A 22,001-nucleotide genomic window follows, 5' to 3' on the forward strand; every position below is an offset into this window, starting at 1 on the left:
CGGACATCTAAAAGTACTTTTAGGGTAAAAGTGTTAGTTTTTGAAAGGTGTATTTATTAGGTAAGAAGGTTTGTTTTATTTAAAAGTGGTGGCCTGCCATTTTACAGCCCTTGGCTGGGTATGGATGGGGGGGGTAAGGCCTCATCGGTGGTGTCGTGGTAGTACCTGGTTTGTCAGTTTTAAGCCATAACAAGGGCCTGGGAGGGTTTAGGTGGCCTCTCCTGACTCTAAATCTTAGAACAAACAAGCTCTTTGGAGATGCATAATATATAAATCTTGTTTAACTTGAAGTTATTTGTAACTGACCAGCTGAAAATGAATTTTAGCACTTCATGAGGGGCTATTTGAGCCTCTCCTGGCTTTAAAACTGAAAACAGCACACAATTATTATTGTTATTTTTGTTGTTGAAAGGGGGGGCGGATGAATGCACAAAATCAAAAACCTCTATTCTTGAAGGTGTTTGGTTGCATCACTCTTGCTAGGGGGTCTACAAAAACAAGTTGTAAATAAATTTCAAAAAGGGTTTTAGAAACCTCTCCTTGCTAAAACAAAAACTTAAAATTGGATATGCACAAAATTAAACAATCTTGTAAACTTGAAGGTATTTGATTTCATCACCTAGGTTTGTCTTTGATTTAAAAAATGTTTACCGCATTAAAGGAAAATCGCCATGCTAACAAAAAGTTAGGCAATGACAATCACCTCCCTTGTATCACACATTTGTACTTGAAGCTTATGATTTTATTATTGCAGGTGGTATATTCTCAAATAATTGTTGAACCATAGCTTGAACCAATGAGAAACAAGTTTCAAGTCAATTTGAACACCTTCAAAAGTGCTAAATGCTCAGGTTAAAAAAGAAGGTTTAGACAAAAACAGAACCTCCCAGAATTGTATCCCTTGCTAATGCTATACATAGTCTTCTGATGCTGCTTTTCAATTCATCATTTCAGGAGTAATATTCTAAAATTATTGTTGAATATGTTTCAATTACGTTTGTTTCACTTGCTAACTTTCTAAAGGACTCAATGTATCAGAAGCTAAATACCACTGGTTCATAGATCAGGAATGTACCGGTAAGTTTTCTCCACCACACCCCTGAAGGTCTTTGAATCCCTGCAATAGGGGTATATATACATGTTAAAAATGGTTTCCGCTGAAAAAGAGTAGTAACGTAACCATAGAAAAATGCATCTGTAGACAGAACGGTCGACTGGATTCACCCATTCCACTGCTTTCGAAATGAACAATTACAAATATAATGTCCACACACACTTTCCACCTACAAACACACAATGTCCACACACACCCACACACACATACATGATACACATACACTTTTCACCTACACACACAATGTCCACACACACCCACACACACATACATGATACACATACACTTTTCACCTACACACACAATGTCCACCCACCCACACACACATACTGGGACTGGGTGGCCGAGTGGTAACGCACTTGCGCTCGGAATCGAGAGGTTGCGTGTTCGACCCTGGGTCAGGCCGCTATTTTCTCCCCCCTTTCCTAACCTAGGTGGTGGGTTCAAGTGCTAGTCTTTCGGATGAGACGAAAAACCGAGGTCCCTTCGTGTACACTACATTGGGGTGTGCACGTTAAAGATCCCACGATTGACAAAAGGGTCTTTCCTGGCAAAATTGTATAGGCGTAGATAAAAATGTCCACCAAAATACCCGTGTGACCTGGAATAATAGGCCGTGAAAGGTGGATGCAGCGCCTAAAGGCAGTCGATCTACTGGCCGATGTGAATGCGTGATATATTGTGTAAAAAATTCCATCTCACACGGCATTAATAGGTAACATGCGCCTTGAGTCGCCTTGTGTGGTGAGATACGTGCGCGATATAAATCCTCGTAAATAAAATAAACATACATGATACACATACACTTTTCACCTACACACACAATGTCCACACACCCACACACACATACATGATACACATACACTTTTCACCTACACACACACAATGTTCACACACACCCACACACACACATACATGATACACATACACTTTTCACCTACACACACACAATGTTCACACACCCACACACACACACATACATGATACACATACACTTTTCACCTACACACACACAATGTCCACACACCAACACACACATACATGATACACATACACTTTTCACCTACACACACAATTTCCACCCACCCACACACACATACATGATACACATACACTTTTCACCTACACACACACAATGTCCACACACACCCACACACACATACATGATACACATACACTTTTCACCTACACACACACAATTTCCACACACCCACACACACATGATACACATACACTTTTCACCTACACACACAATGTCCACACACACACACATACATGATACACATACACTTTCACCTACACACACACCCACACACACATACATGATACACATACACTTTTCACCTACACACACACAATGTCCACACACACACATACATGATACACATACACTTTTCACCTACACACACACAATGTCCACACACACCCACACACACATACATGATACACATACACTTTTCACCTACACACACACACAATGTCCACACACACCCACACACACATACATGATACACATACACTTTCACCTACACACACACAATGTCCACACACACCCACACACACATGCATAATACACATACACTTTTCACCTACACACACACAATGTCCACACATATACACATACTGTCCACACACACACCCACACAACGTCCACACGCACACACACACATAGAGAGAGAGAGTGACGGTGTGTGTGTGGTTGAGAGAGAGAGTGACGGAAAGAGAGAACATCTGTACGCGGTATTTGTCTGTGTGCGCGTGATCAACAAAGTAGAATTGTAACTTGTAAATTGAATCTTCTTCTTCTTCTTGTCGATCACTCAGATGGAAACGCGTAAATTGAATGAAATACACACAACACGCGCCCCGTGATTTGTAAAACATTTTTACAAATAAAATGTTTTACAAATCACGTAAATGCGCCCGATATTTTCTTGTCATCTCCAAATTCAAAGGATCTATTAAGTATTTTTTTCCCCCCATTACTTTATTGTCCCATCACTGGGAAATTCGGGTCGTTTCCCCCCAGTGGAAAGCTAGCAGGAACACAGTCGCGCTACCCGAAAGTCAAGGGATCTATTAGATTGTTTTGTTCTCATTACTTTACTGTCCCATCGCTGGGAAATATGGGTCGCTTCCTCCCAGTGGAAAGCTAGCAGCAACAGAGTCGCGCTACCCCAAAGTCAAGAAGTCTATTATATTCTATTTTGTTTCCATTTAGTTATTGTCCCATCGCTGGGTGATTCGGGTCGCTTCATCCTAGTGGAAAGCAGAGTCGCGCGCGCTACCCAGGTGTCTGCGTGTTTAGGTGTAATCAGCCACCTGCACTGATGGCACAATGACCGAGGTCTTTTACGTGCCACAGTGGTAACACAGGGGGTGGAACATGGATTCGAACCTGCGACCTTACGATCACAAGTCCAGTGCTATACCAACTGAGCTACCGGGCCCCCGGGTACACTGTTGGCGTATGGGCGATAGGGACAAGCCAGCCACGACATCGTCACCTGCAAGGCAAACCGAAAAACATTAGTGTACATACTCACAACTGCGCTGTAATGTCATAAATCACATCCATCACCTTCTCCAGTGTCGGGCGAAGACTCGGCTCAGCGGACCAGCAAGCGGTGTACAGGTCTCGGTACTGCTGAACAAACGAACCCCCTTCAGAATCCGCCGCAGTCTCAGGCACACACGGGCGAAGGCTGTTCTTCACGACGTTGAAGATGATGCACTCTCGCGGATAAGTCTCGAAGGGGAACTGGCGGCTGTCGAGACACCACATGGTGACAGCCAGGGAGTACACGTCACAGGGGAAGGAGGGGGCGGGGGTATGGGAGGAGAAGAGCTCAGGAGCGCGGAAGGCCACCGTGCCCTCGACCCTTGACCCCCAGGGCTCACCCACCACGTGCAGGGCGCCAAAGTCACACAGACGCAAGGTCTGCTCTTCAGGGCAGAAGACGCAGTTGGCGGGTTTCAGGTCAAGGTGAAGGACGCCCCGTGAGTGAAGGTAGCTGAGGCCCTCCATCACGTGACAGGTGAAGAACAGCACGTGCTGCACGGTCATCTGGTGGCGTGGGTCAGACAGGTAGGAGTCTAGGGTGACGCTCCCCGCGTAGCTCATCACAACACAGGCCCCGGGCTGCCAGCCGTGCAGGGAACTAGCGCCAAGCACAGACACCACGTTCTCGTGGTCCAGGTCAAGCTCCAGAGCCTTCAGTTCTCTCTCGTAGGTCTCCCTCGCCACTTCGTCGTCGATGTAGGAGTGGAAGTTCTTGCACACAACCTTGCGTTCTTTGTAAACTCCGAGAGACACTGTGCCGAAGCCGCCACGACCGAGCAGCTTCTCTTGACGAATCTCCTCCGGGCGAATAAGTTTGTTACACTCGGGACGAGGAGGATGTTCACAGGTAGACGAAGTTTCAACAGTCAGCGCAGCAACGCTGGAGACTCTCTCAGTCGACGAAGTCGGGAAGACGAAGGCACTCAAAGCACTGGTGTCCAAGATGCACGTCGTCGAAGACCTCCCATCCTCAGCGCAGGAGAATTCACCAAGCGAAGCTCCGTCAAGGTCCAGATCCAGGGACGGAGGCAGGCGCTCCCTCGAAGACTTGAGTGAAGGGGTGGAGGCAGCAGCAGCGGGTAGACAGGTCGGGGAGGCGAGCTGACCAAGGCCTGCAGAACTCTCTGGAATCTCAATCCGCCAGGAAGACGAGGTAGCCATGGTGACAGGAACAAGCTGCAGTGACGGTGGACAGGAAACTAGAGAAAAAAACAAACAAGTGGAAACTGATGAGAGGGGAGTCGGGTCGCCTTCACATGACTGCAAACTTGAGCACCAGCACAAAAAGCAAAAACAACTAACTACAAACAAAACGCGGGTTACATTGGATGAATGAAACATGAAACACCAGAAAGACAAGGCCCCGAAGAAAACAGCTGTAATCAGCAAGATTAACGACCGACAAAAAACAACCCGACGACAACGTAATTATGTACCAAAATAAAATAGGATAAAACACGAACAAGTAAAAATTAAAAGAAAATTTAAACCATTAAACAAAAAGTAAAAACAACATCTGGGTATAAAATGACAGTAGAGACTAGACAGGTTAAAAAAAACCTCACGACGCAGTATGTACGGTAACGCCGTCTTTTCTAGATGAATCTGCGCCGTACCGTCCGTACCAGGCATTATCCCACTGTCAACAAATTTGTCCGTCAATTCTGCTTATTTTCATTCTTTTTTTTTAACAGAAATTTGGGATACTGACTATAACAACAACAAAAAAACACGATAGTATAAGTAGCACTAAAGGCAAGCGATCCTGGTGGTTATTATCCAGGACGTCACGATGTTAAATTCCTAATACATTGTGATCCTTGGATCAGTGATTTGAATCCGGTGTGACGCCGTCATCTTGGCCCTGCCGTCATATTACCCCCTCGATTTATACTCGAGACTGAAATGTTGTTTCCTAGTAAAAATTAAGTAAGTGAAATTATTTATGGACGAAAAGCATGTCAGTTTCTTGCATGTGAAGAAAATTGGTGGTGAAATGCAATAGATTTCACCCAAAAAAATCGATTTCTTCAAAAACGAGTACCGAGTGGTTACGTCCCTTGAATGGGAAGGAAAACATTATAGGATGAATCAAATTTCTAAGTTAAATTAAAAAAATTGGATGGACAAAGTTAGCCCCATGAATGTAAGGTACCCAAGGTCGCTCATCAGTACTATCGAAGGGTGTTTGTTTGTTCAGTGCGAAGTTTATGCAAGATCAACGAGGGCGAGAATCGTAATCGACGGCAGGGCCAAGATGACGGCGTCACAGCGGACCGGGGCGGACACAGGTCTACTTTTATGTGCAGACCCAGAGACGGTAGCCATGTCCCACCCCCGTGTCACGCAAAAGACCTCGGTCATTCTGCCACACGGCCGACACCACACAAACACGCATACACTTGTGTATCTTCTTCTTCTTCTTCCATTTGACGCCAAGGGTCAACGTTCTGACTATAAAGTGGCGCTTTGGAGGTTTACGAGCAAAAGATTTAATTTTTTTTTTAACAAAGAAGAAAGAAAGGAAATACACTGCATTTTCAAGTCTCGGGCTGGGCCAAGGCGCCGTAGCGGTTGCAGGCGGCCCGACTAAACTACGCGCCAGCACGCGCTACCTTTAACCATAGCACTTATATACTTTATTTTTATATTTCTGGTTAGATCATCGTCCATTCTTACATAATACAAAATTTCAAACTTCAATGATGAAAATTACGGAAGTTATGACGGGTTTTAGGCGAGCTAATGCGCTACTCTCAAATCCGACAAAATCCGGCAGTGACTAAACTGACTGCCCGCTACCAATTTTAAGTGGACGCTACTGAGATTCATAGCTGTTATATAATTTATCTTTATGTTTCTAGTCATTCCATCGTCAGTTCTTACATTATACAAAATTTCAAACTTCAGTGATAAAATTTACGATAGCTAAGACGCGTTATAGGAGAGCTACCCTAAGGCCGTGGTTCCATGTCCGACAATGTCCGACTTGAGAGTAGTGCATACTCTCTCCTAAAACTCGTCATAACTTCCGTAATTTTCATCATTGAAGTTTGAAATTTTGTATTATGTGAGAATGGACGATGAACTAACTAGAAATATAAAAAATAAAGTATATAAGTGCTATGGTTCAAGGTAGCGCGTGCTGGCGCGTAGTTTAGTCGGACCCGTTGCAGGGGTTAAACCCCTGCCGGTGTGACGTTTTCATCTTTCGCCGTGTTGATATTTCGATTCTCGGCCTCGTTGATCTAGTATAAACTCTACACTGAACAAAACAAAAAAACACCCTTCGATAGTACTGATGAGCGACCTTGTGTACCTTACATTCATGGGGCCAAATTTGTCCAACCATTTTTTTTTTATTTAACTTAGAAATTTGATTTATCCTAACATGTTTCCCTTCTTACTCCAGGGACGTAACCACTCGGTACACGTTTTCGAAGAATTCGATTTTGGGAGTGAAATCTATTAAATGTTACCACCAATTTTCTTCACATGCAAGAAACTGACATGCTTTTCGTCCATAAAGCCACCCAGTGTTTGCCACGAAAGCCACGCATGCCACTCTCAGCAAAATATATACGACACCGGAAGAAAGTTTAGACAATAAGGCACGATCAAAAGATCGTTACACTAGGCCATCTCAAAGTTAGGAAAATTAATAGTACTGATCAAAAGATCAGATATAGGCCTCGCGGCCTTAGATATCTGCAATTTATCTTATCTTATCTTTATCTTATAAATAATTTCACTTCTTAATTTTACCAGGAAACAACATTTCAGTCTTGAGTATATATCGAGGGGGAAATATGTACACAGGCGAAAGATGAAATTGTGACACCGGTGTAGGATCCGGTCCGGTCCCCCCTCTGAAGTAGTCCCCCGGGGGACCAATTCGTGGCAAAAACTGCTCTATAATGGTCCCCCCTTAGACATCCAGCCTCGTTTTTCTTAGGCATTCAAGCCATTTTCAATCTATATCTTCGTCCGGTATTATGTAGTGCACAGACAGCAATCTCTTTGTTTGACTATATTTTGCAGAAAATAAAATATATCTGATTTATAATGCCGTTCAAAAGAAAAATCACATGAAATAAAATGAATAATAAATAAATACTGATAAGAAGAAATGAAACCAGTCTCTGATTCTTTCCTTTCTTTTCTCTAAAATTGCTGGTAACATTACTAACATTGTAACAAGAAAAACGAGGCTGGATGTCTAAGGGGGGACCATTATAGAGCAGTTTTTGCCACGAATTGGTCCCCCGGGGGACTACTTCAGAGGGGGGACCGGACCGGATCCTACACCGGTACTGCCCTAGCCTTCATCGACCCTACGTACTGGCTTAAAAATGCAAGTTACTGCGATAGGGACTTACATCCAAATACAAAGGAAACAACATGCAAGCCTAGCTCGATCCTCCGCTGAACAGAAACAGCTGAATCTTTCAGCGGGAAAAAAGGAAGATATCAAGCCACGTAAGGAATTCTACTTAGAAGCGAAAGACAACAAACAAACGAACAAACGTGGGCATCCCTAACAGGAAAGGCAAAAACAATAGCTGTACATACCTGGATTGATTCTCTGTCGTAGTCGAGCAAGTCCGACTCCTCCACTCGAAGAACACGAATAATCTAGAGAAAAGAATCACCACCAACAGTAGCGGGTAACAACATCGAGTTGAAGCGTTGATGGTTGACGGGGAAGACTGACGATGGTGATTGACGATGATGATTCAGATCTGAGAGACACCTCAAGTAGTCCAAAGATCTCAGTAAGTCCAGGCAAAATCCAGAGAGCGATGTACACGTCGTGACACAGAGACAGTCAAGAGCGAACTGACAGACAACTGATTCAGCAGCTAACCAAGATGGCAACAAGTGACGCTGTGACGTCACGCGATCCGACCAATCGCTGATCGTTCTTCTCGGATGACTGCCGCTGGTCGGTGTCTGGTCACTGTCGGAAGGATATTGTCACGGACTACCGGTCAAGTGTTTTCCGGGACCTCTTCTCTCGGGGTCCGGAGTGGCTTGACAATGAAGACATTGAATGATGAGACGAAAAGCTAACCAAAATGGCAACAAGTGACGCTGTGACGTCACGCGATCCGACCAATCGCTAATCGTTCTTCTCGGATGACTGCCGCTGGTCGGTGTCTGGTCACGGCCGCAAGGCTTTTGTCACGGACTACCGGTCAGGTGTTTCCGAGACTTTTTCTTTCGGGGTCTGGAGTGGCTTGACAATGACGACATTGATGAAGAGACGCAAAGTTGAAATATACATCGTGCTATTGAACATAGCCGTGAGCTCTGGCGAGAAGGGGCGATTCATAAGAGTTCATTATTACTCTTATTTTATAAGTGTTCTGTTTTTGTGCGCCTTTTTTGTTGTTGAAGATCGTTGTTGGAAATGTATATAATTGTTGATGAAACAATCTTCCGGTTTTTTTGCCATTAAAATAAATTCGTCACAAAGGCTGACATGTTCAAATTTTAGAAATGTTTAATTGACTTCGCTTTATGATAAATGTTGTCTTTATCACCTTTATCAAACCAAACAGATGTGTTTTGTCATTTTGAGAAAAGTGGGACTGTCGGAGACAGAGCAGTGATCGAGTTGGTAGACTGTTTTCTTATGGGAACAAATTGTATTACTGAAAAATAATGGTAAATCGAACGCTAGTAAAATCACACACAAAAGTTATTGTGGAGAAAAATGCTCAAATAATGTCTTTATTTCAATAGTTTGCGACGATGACATGTGTATCATCTATCTTTTGTGTTAAACAATAAGCAGTTTCAAATGCTTTCTGGAAATGAAATTAAACAACGTCAATAGAACACCCCACAACATATTCGCAGGTGATGAAAAAAAAGCAAAAATGACAAAACCAGGTTAACAACAACAACAACAACAACAACAACAAGTAAGTGCATCCCCAACATTGTTTATATTTCACAGCTAAACTGCCGCTTTAGTTTTGAATAAAAGTGCCGAAACGAACATGGCATGACACAGGCTAAAATAACAGTTGTATTAATCTCAGTAGTGTTTGAAGTTCACTTAAAAGGCCCTCTCCCCAACTTCCATGTAACTGCACCTGCACCAGTGGTAGAAGTTAATTTTGACAAACGAAGGAGTTGAGGAGAGTCATTAAATAGAATGGGCCCCATCCAATCCAATACAGTACAACCAGCAGTACGTAGAGGTTACACACCTCGTCTCAGTGATTATAAAAAATAATGGTCTCAGTTCGCGGTCATGAAAAAGCTCGCTTTATAAAGTACAATGATTGCAAAGTGGAGGGAGATAACTTCCTCATTCCTGAATGATTGTCTCCCTTCCCAGAGGAGCAGAAGGGACAGAGGCTTGTGTCGTTGATAAAGATTTACGATCTCTTGTAAGTCGTATATCTATGACTTGCTTGCAGTTTTACAGTGGTACATATAGCACAGACTCTTGTTGAGATTATGTGTGTCTATTTAGACCTAACGTGTGTTGTTTTGTTTGGGAAATACAGAGGTTAAATTGGAATCGAGTTTGTCAGTGCGAGCGCCATTCTAAAGGAAAGTTGCGAATGTTGAGCGTTCAACCATAATGCAGTAAACCTGACGGTTCGCAGTATCCCATTGGAAGTTTGAAAACAGACAGACGAACAGTGAGACAGACAAGACGGACATACAGACAGACAGACTGACTGACAGACATATTTGCCGTCTATTTCGTCCTCTTTATTCAGGCGACCTCGTTGAATTGGGCGTGGGGTAGGTGAAAGAAGCGATTTCGAATGCCGATCTCCATTACAGGCCTAAAAACAACAACACTCACACACACACAAACCAACACCTGTGTTTCGACCGACTGTTGTCTTTCGCCTTAGAAAATGACGACTTGTCTTCTTCAATAACTTTCACCTCCTCCCCTCCCCCACCCACTTCACTGGTTCCCCCCCCCCCCCCCCCCCCAGGCCCCCCTTTCCGCCCCCTTTTCTCGTATTGTTTTTTTTTCCCGCCTGTTGCTTGATATCTACCCATTTCTGACTCTCTATCCCCACGCCCCTCACACCTCTTTGTCCCTTTGTCCCTTCCCTCACACTTCTTTGTCCCTTCCCTCACACTTCTTTGTCCCTTCCCTCACACTTCTTTGTCCCTTCCCTCACACTTCTTTGTCCCTTCCCTCACACTTCTTTGTCCCTTCCCTCACACCTCTTTGTCCCTTCCCTCTCTTTTGTTGTTTTCTTCGTCTGCCGACTATTGTTGATTTTCTTCGTCTGCCGACTATTGTTGATTTTCTTCGTCTGCCGACTATTGTTGATTTTCTTCGTCTGCCGACTATTGTTGATTTTCTTCGCCTGCCGACTATTGTTGATTTTCTTCGCCTGCCGACTATTGTTGTTTTCTTCGTCTGCCGACTATTGTTGATTTTCTTCGTCTGCCGACTATTGTTGATTTTCTTCGTCTGCCGACTATTGTTGATTTTCTTCTATTCTTTACCCCCACTCCCCACCCCCCCCCCCCTCTCCGCCCCCGGTTGTTGTTTTTTGCCTGTCGTCCCTGCATGCCGCCTTCCCCCCCCCCCCCCCCCCCTTCCCTCTCTTTTGTTGTTTTCTTGGCCTCGTGGCATGTCTGTTTGATTTTTCAAGTTTGTCCCTCTGGCAGCTCCACACTTCCGACCTCTGTCCCCCCCCCCCCCCCCCAGCCTCCTTCCAAGCCCCTGGGCTGTGTCTTGCTAGTTATTTGTTATTTGTGTGTGTGTGTGTTTTTCTGAGGTGTTAGTTTCCTTTGAGGTTGCGAACCCTTCGGTCTCGCCAGTCTGTCTTTTTGATAAGTTTGAACGCTTGGCTGAATTTCTTCTCAATACCGAAGAAGTACATAATATATAACAACAGTTCCATCGAAAATTTACCTTTCCGAATCGTGTATGTAAAAGGCTTGGGTGCATCTTAGATACGACATACCGACACACACACACACACACACACACACACACACACACACACACACACACACACGCACGCACGCACGCACGCCGCACGCACGCACGCACGCACACACACACACGCGCACGCACGCACGCACGCATGCACGCACACACACACGCACGCACGCACGCACACACAGACGCACAGACACCAGAAAAGGAAAGCAGAAACACACATACACCCAAATCTCAAACGAAGGAAACAAACACGGAGTATGGTCATAATGTTTCCGTTCAGTTTCGACAAATATTTATTTCCAGTGCGTCTGATTTGTAGACCGGGGTTGTAAGCCCTTCATTTCTTGTATGTGCCATTGTGTAGTACTCTGTGCTGTGTTTGAATGATTTCATGTTTTCTCCGAGACAGGCCTTAGTTTGAACTATGACTGCTATTGTGGAGGGTGTTGAAAGGGTTTTGTTGCAACAAATGACTTGAGGTTCAACTGCTTTAGGCACACAAAAAAGAGGTCTGTTTACGGTAACATAGGCCAAAAAAATAGGGTCGGTAGGTCGGGATTTTTTTTTTCCCAAAAAAACATATTTTTACGTTATTTTGCAAAAAAAACAAAGATTTTTTTTTTCCCAAATGCCCAAAAAAAGTCTTGTGTCGCGCGAAAATAATAGGGTCGGTCGGGTTACCGTAAACAGACTATTTTTGTTTTGGCCTTAGCTCCGCTGCCCGAAGTGGTGTCACTTTGACTAGACGCTTTTGATCTGGTTTTCTTCTTTGACTGGGTTTGATTCTGTTTCTTATTCCGTCTGACACCGACACAGATACAGACAGACAGACAGACAGACAGACAGAAATATGGACGGACGGATATTCACATACACACACACGCACGCGCGCCCAAACGCATGCACACACACGCATGCACGCACACACTCAGGCATGGGAATTGAAAATTGTAAAAAAGGCTGAAAATGTATAACTGAAGACGCGAAGCGTCAAGTCGACGGCGCGAAGCGCCTAGCCTTACTAAGGGGGTCCGGGGGCATGCCCCCCCGGAAACAAATATCTCCAAAGAACCCAGATGGTGCAATCTGGTGTCATCTCAGCTCCAAGTTTGCCATTAAATTCTGTTTTTAGAATCAGAGTTTTTAGTACCAATTTTTTTCTTTTTTGAAGAAAAAAAATATATACATGTATTATATGGTTTAAATTTGTTAAAAAATTGATCTGTTGAGACAAACAGGAAAATGTAACTTGTAACACAATCTGTGCAATCTGGTTTACTTTCAAACATAAAAGTTCAAGTAACTGAGGCAGTGCGTGAACAAAGTACGGAAAGTTTTCGCGGACTTTAGCGCAAAGGCAAAGGTAACCGGTGCTTTTTTTTGTATGCCTCCCCCCTTTATTTTTTCGGCGGACACTTTTGCTTTTTCGGCGGACAATTCCCATGCCTGACACTATATATATATACACACGCACTCTAGCACGCATACACGCAGTTAGGCGCTCACAGGTAGACTGACCAAATGCCGATTGTCCGACAGCAGAATCACACACGCAGACAACAAAAACAAAAACACATTCGGTTATATCATTGGTAAATACAGCTATTAATAATTGATGGTAAATAATATTGATATTAATAGAGTTTATTTGGCAAAGAAAATGACTAACTGGAACCATATGATGAATACTAAATACAGTCACATTATACGGAGACAAACAGCATTGAGAGAGAGAGAGAGAGAGAGAGAGAGAGAGAGAGAGAGAGAGAGAGAGAGAGAGAGAGAGAGAGAGAGAGAGAGAGAGAGAGAGAGAGAGAGAGAGAGAGAGAGAGAGAGGGAGAGAGAGGGGGAGAGAGGGGGAGAGAGGGGGGAGAGAGAGAGATAGAGAGGGAGGGAGGGAGAGAGAGGGGGGAGATAGAGAGGGAGAGAGAGATAGAGAGATAGAGAGAGATAGATAGAGAGGGAGAGAGAGAGGAGAGATATAGAGAGAGAGATAGAGAGGGAGAGAGAGAGGGAGAGATAGAGAGATAGAGAGAGAGAGATAGAGAGGGAGAGAGAGAGAGATAGAGAGGGAGAGAGAGAGGGAGAGATAGAGAGAGAGAGAGATAGAGAGGGAGGGAGAGAGGGAGAGAGAGGGAGAGAGAGAAAGAAAGAGGGAGAGAGAGAGACAGATGGAGAGATAGAGAGAGAGAGAGAGGGGGAGAGACAGAGAGAGACAGAAAGACAGAGAGAGAGAGAGAGAGATAGAGAGGGAGAGAGGGAGAGAGAGGGGGGAGATAGAGAGGGAGAGAGAGAGGGAGAGATAGAGAGAGATAGAGAGGGAGGGAGAGAGATAGAGAGGGAGGGAGAGAGAGGGAGAGAGAGAGAGGGAGGGAGAGAGAGAGGGAGAGGGAGAGAGAGAGAGAAAGAGGGAGAGAGAGAGACAGATGGAGAGATAGAGTGAGAGAGGGAGAGAGAGAGAGGGAGAGAGGGAGAGAGAGAGAGAGAGATAGAGAGAGAGAGAGAGAGATTGATTGATTGATTAAACTTTATTACAGAAGGATGGAGATTTTAGGCGTTGCCTAGTAAGAGAGAGGGAGAGAGACAGAGGGAGAGACAGAGAGAGAGAGAGAGAGAGAGAGAGAGAGAGACTTACAGACCCAAAGACAGACAGGCAGGCAGACAGAGATTCGAGCGAATTAACAACAGCAAAGAGAGAGAGAAAGTGTCCCAAACAGATAGAAGCCTGCACTCACAAATACCTCCCGACAGTAGCTTATATCTAGGTTATCGAACAAGCCGGTACAAATATGCCATTATCGTCTATACATGGGCACTGTTGTGGCTCTATTGAAAAGTCGTGTAACGACGCTTTTACCATACACCGAAACCTACACAACAATGGCGATCAGATTTTCTCTGCAGTCGTCGGGCCATAAAATCGCCTTTGCCGACCCAGAATCGGAACAGGGCAAACCTTAGGGAGTTCTATAACGCCACACTATGGAAATGTTAAATCCTTCATGCATATTCTATGCAAGAGGAGAGAGCTTTTACCACTGGTAGAAAATCTGCGAGTTTGTTGTTGGGTTGATAGCAACCGCCAGTAGGTTCCATCTTGATACTGTCTAGAACTCGCTTTGCGGATGTGGATATTTTGTGCTGGTGGTGGGGTGTTTGCACGGCGAGCTTGTTGGTGATTTTGTGAAGGTAATGTGTGATTATTATCAGGGTTTAATGCTCTGAAATATGTAAAATACTGACATGGTTTTCGTCTCACTTCTTGTAGCCTAGAACTATTTCATAGATCTTTGAAACTTGATATCCTGAATACGTTTTGGGCTTGGGAATTTCATTGTGTAATTTTCTTGATGAAGTTTACTTTTTTGAAATGTTTACTGTCAATTTTATAGACTGTTTGAATCGATTTCCTGAAACGGCTATCAGTCGACACCTTTTGGTGCCAGTCTTGATTCAACAAGAGTTCTGTTTATTTCCCTTTTTTTCAAAACACACACCAGGACGACATTTGAAAATCTAAAAACTTATTCATAAATACATTTAAAAAAAATATATCCGCTTCGTACATAATCGAAGTCCTAAGGCTACCAGAATTGAGACCCAATCCATGTAATCTTCTTCGTGCGCGTCTGTGAGGAGAAATAGGCTGCTGTGACCTAAATGATCCAATTGCGTGTTTCTTTCATGGGAGATGGGATCACCAAACCCGTTTCCGTTTGCTCTGCAGCTGATCGTATGATCAATACAGCACTAATCTGAACTGCTCTCTATGTTCGAAATAAGATCAGTCATGTCTCAGTTCAGTTTTTGTACAAAAACATATTTCCAGGATTACAAAAAAAGAAGAAAAAAAAGATAACAATTATATGTTTGTTTTACACAATGACATTGTATTTAAAAGAAAGAACGCCGCCACCCACCCATATATTTTTGTGTTGAATTTTGTTTCTTCGCATAATTTAGCTTTATAGTATTAAACTGAATGTGGTGTACTAATAATGCCAGGTTTGGAAAACTCAGTTTGACCTATTTGAATAATAGTATGACGGCTTACTAGTGCCAAAACCTCATAATTGTAATTATCAAGGGAAAATTAGTAATTTTCCCTTGATAATTACCATTTTCACGTGTTTATTACTAATTTTCCCGGGAAAATTACTAATTTTCCCGGAATAATTACTAACTTTCACCTGTTAATTACTAATCTTTAGTTTTGGCTCACTTCCTGACGGATTGCTAGTGCCAAAACTAAAAATTAGTAATTTTCCCGTGAAAATGAGTAACTAACAGGTGAAAACAGTAACTGACAGCGTTAATTAGTAATTATCACGTGATAATGGGTAACCCCAGGTTTTGGCACTAGTAAGCCGTCATAGGGCTTACTAGTGCCAAAACCTCATAATTGTAATTATCAAGGTTGATAATTACCATTTTCACGTGTTAATTACTAATTTTCCCGGGAAAATTACTAACTTTCACCTGTTAATTACTAATTTTTAGTTTTGGCTCACTTCCTGACGGATTGCTAGTGCCAAAACTAAAAATTAGTCATTTTCCCGTGAAAATTACTAATTATCCCGTGAAAATGAGTAACTAACGAGTGAAAACAGTAACTGACAGCGTTAATTAGTAATTATCACGTGATAATGGGTAACCCCAGGTTTTGGCACTAGTAAGCCGTCATATAATAGGCTAGAAAAGATCAGTTTGGGACAAATTGTTGACACAAGTCACTCTAAAGTACTACGACTCCGTGCACATGATATGAAGGAAAGTGACATAAAAACACACACAAAAAGTTATTTTGAAACTGTCGGTAAACTCGTGGTGCACGAGTGTGTTCTCGACCAGTTTGCCCCACCATTTAGGCAGCCATACTCCCGTTTGGGGGAGATGCATGTCTAGTGTTTACCCACCGAACTCAGACATGGGTGACAGGATCTTTTCCGTGCGTAATAATCTACACCTTTAAACCACCAGGCGCGTTCGGGATTCGAACTCTAAACCTTCCACACGAGAGGCCAACGTCTTATCCACTAAGCTATTGCGCCCGTCATTTGCTAACACAAAATGTCACTGTAGAGATCTGCGACTCCGTTATTTTAAACGTTATTTTAACGTTTAAAACTCCATTTGTAAGTTTTCGAAGAGTTTCGTCCCCCCAAAAATCAGTTCTCAATCATTTGTTGACACAGAAAGCCTCTCTAAAGTACAGTGGTCGCCGCTTAATAAAGCCACTTCTGGACCGACGAAAAATGGCTTTAATAAGCAGCGGATTTATTAACCGGCAGTCCAGGAATACGTAATTTTCGAAAGAAAAAAAAAATCTTCTCTTTTGTTTACGTCACTCAGTCACTTTCTGTCGTCATTTACAATTGTTTGAATCTAAACAAAACTTCACGATCGGGATGTGGAACTTTTGTTTTAAATATGTACATGTACGTGTACTTTGATCATTTGCTGAAACCACCTCAACTTCTTTTTCTTTACCAAACCGCTGTCGTTTTCTCATTGGAGAATCTTTTTCGGCGCTTTCGTGATTTCTCTGAGAAAACTGGCTTTAATAAGCGGCGGGTTGGGTTTATTAACCGACTTTTTCTAATACATAAGATATAGTGATACATCCGGACCGTCTGAAATCGGCTTTTATAACCGCGGTTTTATTAAGCGGCGTCCACTGTACTGTGACTCTGTGGCATCAACAACAACAAAAACTTTGAAAAATGTTCGAACAGAAGGTTAGGAAAACATCACTGAGTGCCGCCTTCGTTAAGGTATGACATTTTGCTGTAATGCATTTTTTTGTATTGTCTACGGTTTACAGACATGCTAGGTTAGAATATTTCCATAAAACTGTTCCAACAGTTGGCTACAAAAGACGAACAAGCAACATTTACGGCATGAAACGCCACTATGGTGCTGTCTGCGCTTTAAAGACGTGCTAGATTAGGAAACTCCTATGAAAGTGTTCGAACAGAAAGATCACTTCTTGCACAAAGATGACACCAGCCTGGTGACATTAACCTGGTCGTCGTAAGTGTTTCACAAGCAGTCCAAGACACATAGGAGACGTTATCTGGCCTTTGAATGTATCTGTTGACACCTTGTTAACGCCAACGGGTCATAAATTGGAGGTACTTATTACTACTTAAGGGTACATGACTTTTAGCTTCCTGAGAGAGAGAGAGAGAGAGAGAGAGAGAGAGAGAGAGAGAGAGAGAGAGAGAGAGAGAGAGAGAGAGAGAGAGAGAGAGAGAGAACGAAACGGAACGGAACGGAGAAAGAGACACAGAGAGACAGAGACAGGGAGAGATGGAGAGGAGGAGAGAGAATTGTTTATGTCAAGATTATGTCACGGCTCTGCGGGAACTGTGGAAGGGATGTGAACGATCTGAGAAAGATACACACGCTGATCGTCAAGACGGTGGAACCCCGGCTTTTATATGAGTTATTTCTAATATGCTGACTGTTAGCAAATGATAACAGACATGTCGAGAAAAAAGATATCAAACATGAGCCTTTTAGGCGAATGCTGATATCGTTTGTGAGACATGTCTGTTATCATTTAGAGACATGTCTGTTATCATTTGATAACAGTCAGCATATTAGAAATAACGGTTTTATTACTGTTTAATTCGACCAAAAGAAATTTCGAAGCGACCCCGCGAATTAGACAGAACAGCCGCAATGGAAACTTGAGCGCTCCCACCCGATTATGCCTGTCAGTCAAAGAATTCTCGTGACCTGGGTCAACCAATCAGAGTAACACACCTTACGTGATGAATATTCACAGGTCAAATGCGTTTGACACACAACAATCTCACAAGATAAACCGTGTTGAACATACGTTTCGGTTGCTTCGGGTTTTCTTGTTGAACAGAGAGCGACAGATTTAGAACCGACTCCAGACGGATTGGAAATGACGTAAAGATACATTTGACGTAAAGCGAGTGACGCATTTTCACTTGATTTTTCCGAACTTTGATAATTTAAATTTCAAGTGAGCGGGTCGGCATTGCACACTCAGAGGATGGGCAGTGCCTCGCTGTTCCGTAAAGCACCCACCGACAAAACTCGCTTTTCGGTATTTTTTTTTTAGATAAAGAGAGTATTATCTGACAGCATTTGAAGTGTCATTCTTTAGAATAAATCTCGCTGATATTGTTGATTTAAATTTTTACTTTGTCTTGTTAATTTTTAGCTTGATAAACAAAAAGGGTCCCTGCCTGAACGTTATAACATTTAAAGGGTCACCTAGAATCCGACCGGCACGGTTGGCCTAGTGGTAAGGCGTCCGCCCCGTGATCGTGGGTTCGAACCCTGGCCGGGTCATACCTAAGACTTTAAAATTGGTAAGCTAGTGGCTGCTCCGCCTGGCGTCTGGCATTATGGGGTTAGTGCTAGGACTGGTTGGTCCGGTGTCAGAATAATGTGACTGGGTGAGACATGAAGCCTGTGCTGCGACTTCTGTCTTGTGTGTGGCGCACGTTAAATGTCAAAGCAGCACCGCCCTGATATGGCCCTTCGTGGTCGGCTGGGCTTTAAGCAAACAAACAAACAAACCTAGAATCCGTCCTGATTGGTCAAAAAGCCATATAGGGCACCGAATTGGTAATAAGAACCTATATTATACGACTCTCCCTACTATGTGACCTTTTTTTCTCAATACAATTGTCAGATTTTAGGAGGTAAAACAGAGGTACCACTACCCCCCGCGGGTTAGGGGGAAGGGGTTAGGGGGAAGAATTTACCCGATGCTCCCCAGCATGTCGTAAGAGGCGACTAACGGATTCTGTTTCTCCTTTTACCCTTGTTAAGTGTTTCTTGTATAGAATAATTATAGTCAATGTTTGTAAAGATTTTAGTCAAGCAGTATGTAAGAAATGTTAAGTCCTTTGTACTGGAAACTTGCATTCTCCCAGTAAGGTAATATATTGTACTACGTTGCAAGCCCCTGGAGCAATTTTTTGATTAGTGCTTTTGTGAACAAGAAACAATTAACAAGTGGCTCTATCCCATCTCCCCCCCCTTTCCCCGTCGCGATATAACCTTCATGGTTGAAAACGACGTTAAACACCAAATAAAGAAAGAAAGAGGTACCACTGTAATTAAAAAAAAGAACTGACATTTGAATATCAAACGCTGGGACATGCATTCTAATTCTAGCCGGGGAAAAAGTTGTGTGGTAGTTCAAGAGGCTAAATGATACGTTTCTCATGGTGTTTGAAAGAAACCAACTAAGATACATCAATCCATTTTCAGCGTGTTTCAGGGCAACACACCAGTGTATATTCTGTGGCGTTTTATAAGCCAAGTTAGTTATTGTTATTGCTGTTGTTATCGTCGTCGTTGTTGTTGTTATCGTCGTCATCGTCGTTGTTAAGTTGTATTTATTGTATATGATTCAACGCCTTTTTGCAGTTTCGTAAAAAAATTTTTTTTAAATAATATCCGGATTTGTTGCACTCTGTTCCCCGAAAACTGACTCGATGTGTGGTGGTGTGGTTGCAGACGAACCGAAGAGCCCGGAGGTGCTGGAACTCGAGGCCAAGCTCGCCAGCCTGAACGCCGTGGTGGCCGAGGCCCACACAGAGGTGGCGGAGGCCAGGCGGATCACCGCGGAGACCGAGCAGGTGGCTCTGCAGGCCAGCCTCGCCGCTGAGAAGGCCAAGGAGGAAGCCGAGAAAATAAAGGTAGGTACTTTACTTTACTTAGGCCCTTTGCCCCCAGCAGAGCATTGGCCATTGACGACATTTCTCCATCGCACCCTGTTCTGGGCTTTTCTTTCCGCTTCTGCCCAGCTGTTGCCTTGCCTCTTCAGTTCTGCCTCTGTGTCACGCCTCCAGCTGTTGCCTTGCCTCTTCAGTTCTGCCTCTGTGTCACGCATCCAGCTGTTGCCTTGCCTCTTCAGTTCTGCCTCTGTGTCACGCCTCCAGCTGTTGCCTTGCCTCTTCAGTTCTGCCTCTGTGTCTCAGCCTCCAGCTGTTGCCTTGCCTCTTTAGTTCTGCCTCTGTGTCTCGCCTCCAGCTGTTGCCTTGCCTCTTCAGTTCTGCCTCTGTGTCTGGCCTCCAGCTGTTGCCTTGCCTCTTCAGTTCTGCCTCTATGTCTCGCCTCCAGCTGTTGCCTTGCCTCTTCAGTTCTGCCTCTGTGTCTCGCCTCCAGCTGTTGCCTTGCCTCTTCGGTTCTGCCTCTGTGTCACGCCTCCAGCTGTTGCCTTGCCTCTTCAGTTCCGCCTCTGTGTCCCGCCTCCAGCTGTTTCTTGGCCTCCCTCTCTTTCTTTTCCCCTGCGGGTTCCAAGTGAGAGCCTGGCGGGTGATGCTGGATGTTGGTTTCCTAAGGGTGTGTCCAATCCAGCCCCATTTTCTCCTCAGAATCTGGCAGCTAACGGGCTCTTGGCCCACCCTTTGCCACAGCTTTTCGTTGCAGATCTTGTCTGTCCATCTGATCTTGAATAAAGGTAGGTGCTCGTGCAAAAAGGAAAGAGAGAATGCTTTATGTCCTAAAGGCTAAATATTTCGCCTCTCTAGGACAAGATATGGGTTATCTGATTCGAGTTTTACGCCCTCACGGCTTTTGACGAGATACACAAGTGTATGCGTGTTTAGGTGGTATCAGCCATCTGCACTTATGGCAGAATGACCAAGATCGTTTACGTGCCATTGTGGTGACACGGGGGTGGGACATGGCTTCCGTCTCGGGGTCTTTACGTAAAGTTGACCCGTGTCCGTCCCGGCCCGAATTCGAACCAGCGACCTTCCAATCACACGTCCAGTGCTCTACCAACTGAGCTACCGGGCCCCCGTGCTCGTGCAATCTGCGCAAAATTGGTTGGGGGCCCGGAAAGCTCGAGTTTCAATGGCGACCCTAGTCACTAGGTTCGGACTAAAGTTCGCTGAAACTGGGTCGGGTGGAACCTGATGACGTCACTCTGGTTGCTCTAGTCCGACCCAAACACAGCCGAGGGTTTGTGTGGTTCCATAGTGTGCGGTGAGTCCGATCTGTCAAGTGAGGTGTTACTTACGAGACACATTGTAGACGGTGCTGTTCATTTCAAAGCACATTCTGCATTGACCATTAGTTTGATGTAGTATTGGCTATCTTTGGGAAGAAGATTTGGTGGATATTGAGTTTGTTTATGTGAGTTTGCTTGATCGTTAAGAAACTCCAATAACATCCATCTAGCGACGGCCATTTTGGATGAGTATGGTTCAGCGAAGCGACCCGAGTGACATGCGCAGTGGACTAACCAGACTAGACCATTGAAACTCGCCTGAGATGGTGTGTTTGATTGATAGTATTGTGCGTTTATTCAGCCCAAATGTAATTTGAGATGATAAAGTAGTATTGTATTGTATTGTATTGCATTGTAAAGATCTGTTTCT

The 22,001-nt window shown here is 43.9% G+C and overlaps 2 protein-coding genes across 3 annotated transcripts in view; one reads left to right on the forward strand and one right to left on the reverse strand.

The window, feature by feature from the left end:
• The window catches only part of LOC138951469 (uncharacterized), a 99,280-nt gene that overhangs the window by 46,114 nt on the left and 31,165 nt on the right, over positions 1 to 22,001 (forward strand). For both annotated transcript variants that reach the window (XM_070323071.1, XM_070323070.1), the window contains exon 4: positions 20,131 to 20,312. In XM_070323071.1, the coding sequence (XP_070179172.1) occupies positions 20,131 to 20,312 (182 nt within the window). The remainder of the gene's footprint in view (positions 1 to 20,130; positions 20,313 to 22,001) is intronic.
• LOC138951328 (serine/threonine-protein kinase mos-like) lies at positions 3,657 to 4,838 on the reverse strand. The gene has a single exon (XM_070322950.1). The coding sequence runs from the start codon at positions 4,836 to 4,838 to the stop codon at positions 3,657 to 3,659; it is 1,182 nt and encodes a 393-aa protein (XP_070179051.1).

The sequence above is a fragment of the Littorina saxatilis genome, linkage group LG16 (assembly GCF_037325665.1).
Source record: "Littorina saxatilis isolate snail1 linkage group LG16, US_GU_Lsax_2.0, whole genome shotgun sequence".
Classification (NCBI taxonomy): Eukaryota; Metazoa; Mollusca; class Gastropoda; order Littorinimorpha; family Littorinidae; genus Littorina; species Littorina saxatilis.

Coding starts and splice junctions, on each gene's coding strand:
- LOC138951328 (XM_070322950.1), bottom strand. CDS start 4,838: ATGGCTACCTCGTCTTCCTGGCGGATTGAGATTCCAGAGAGTTCTGCA.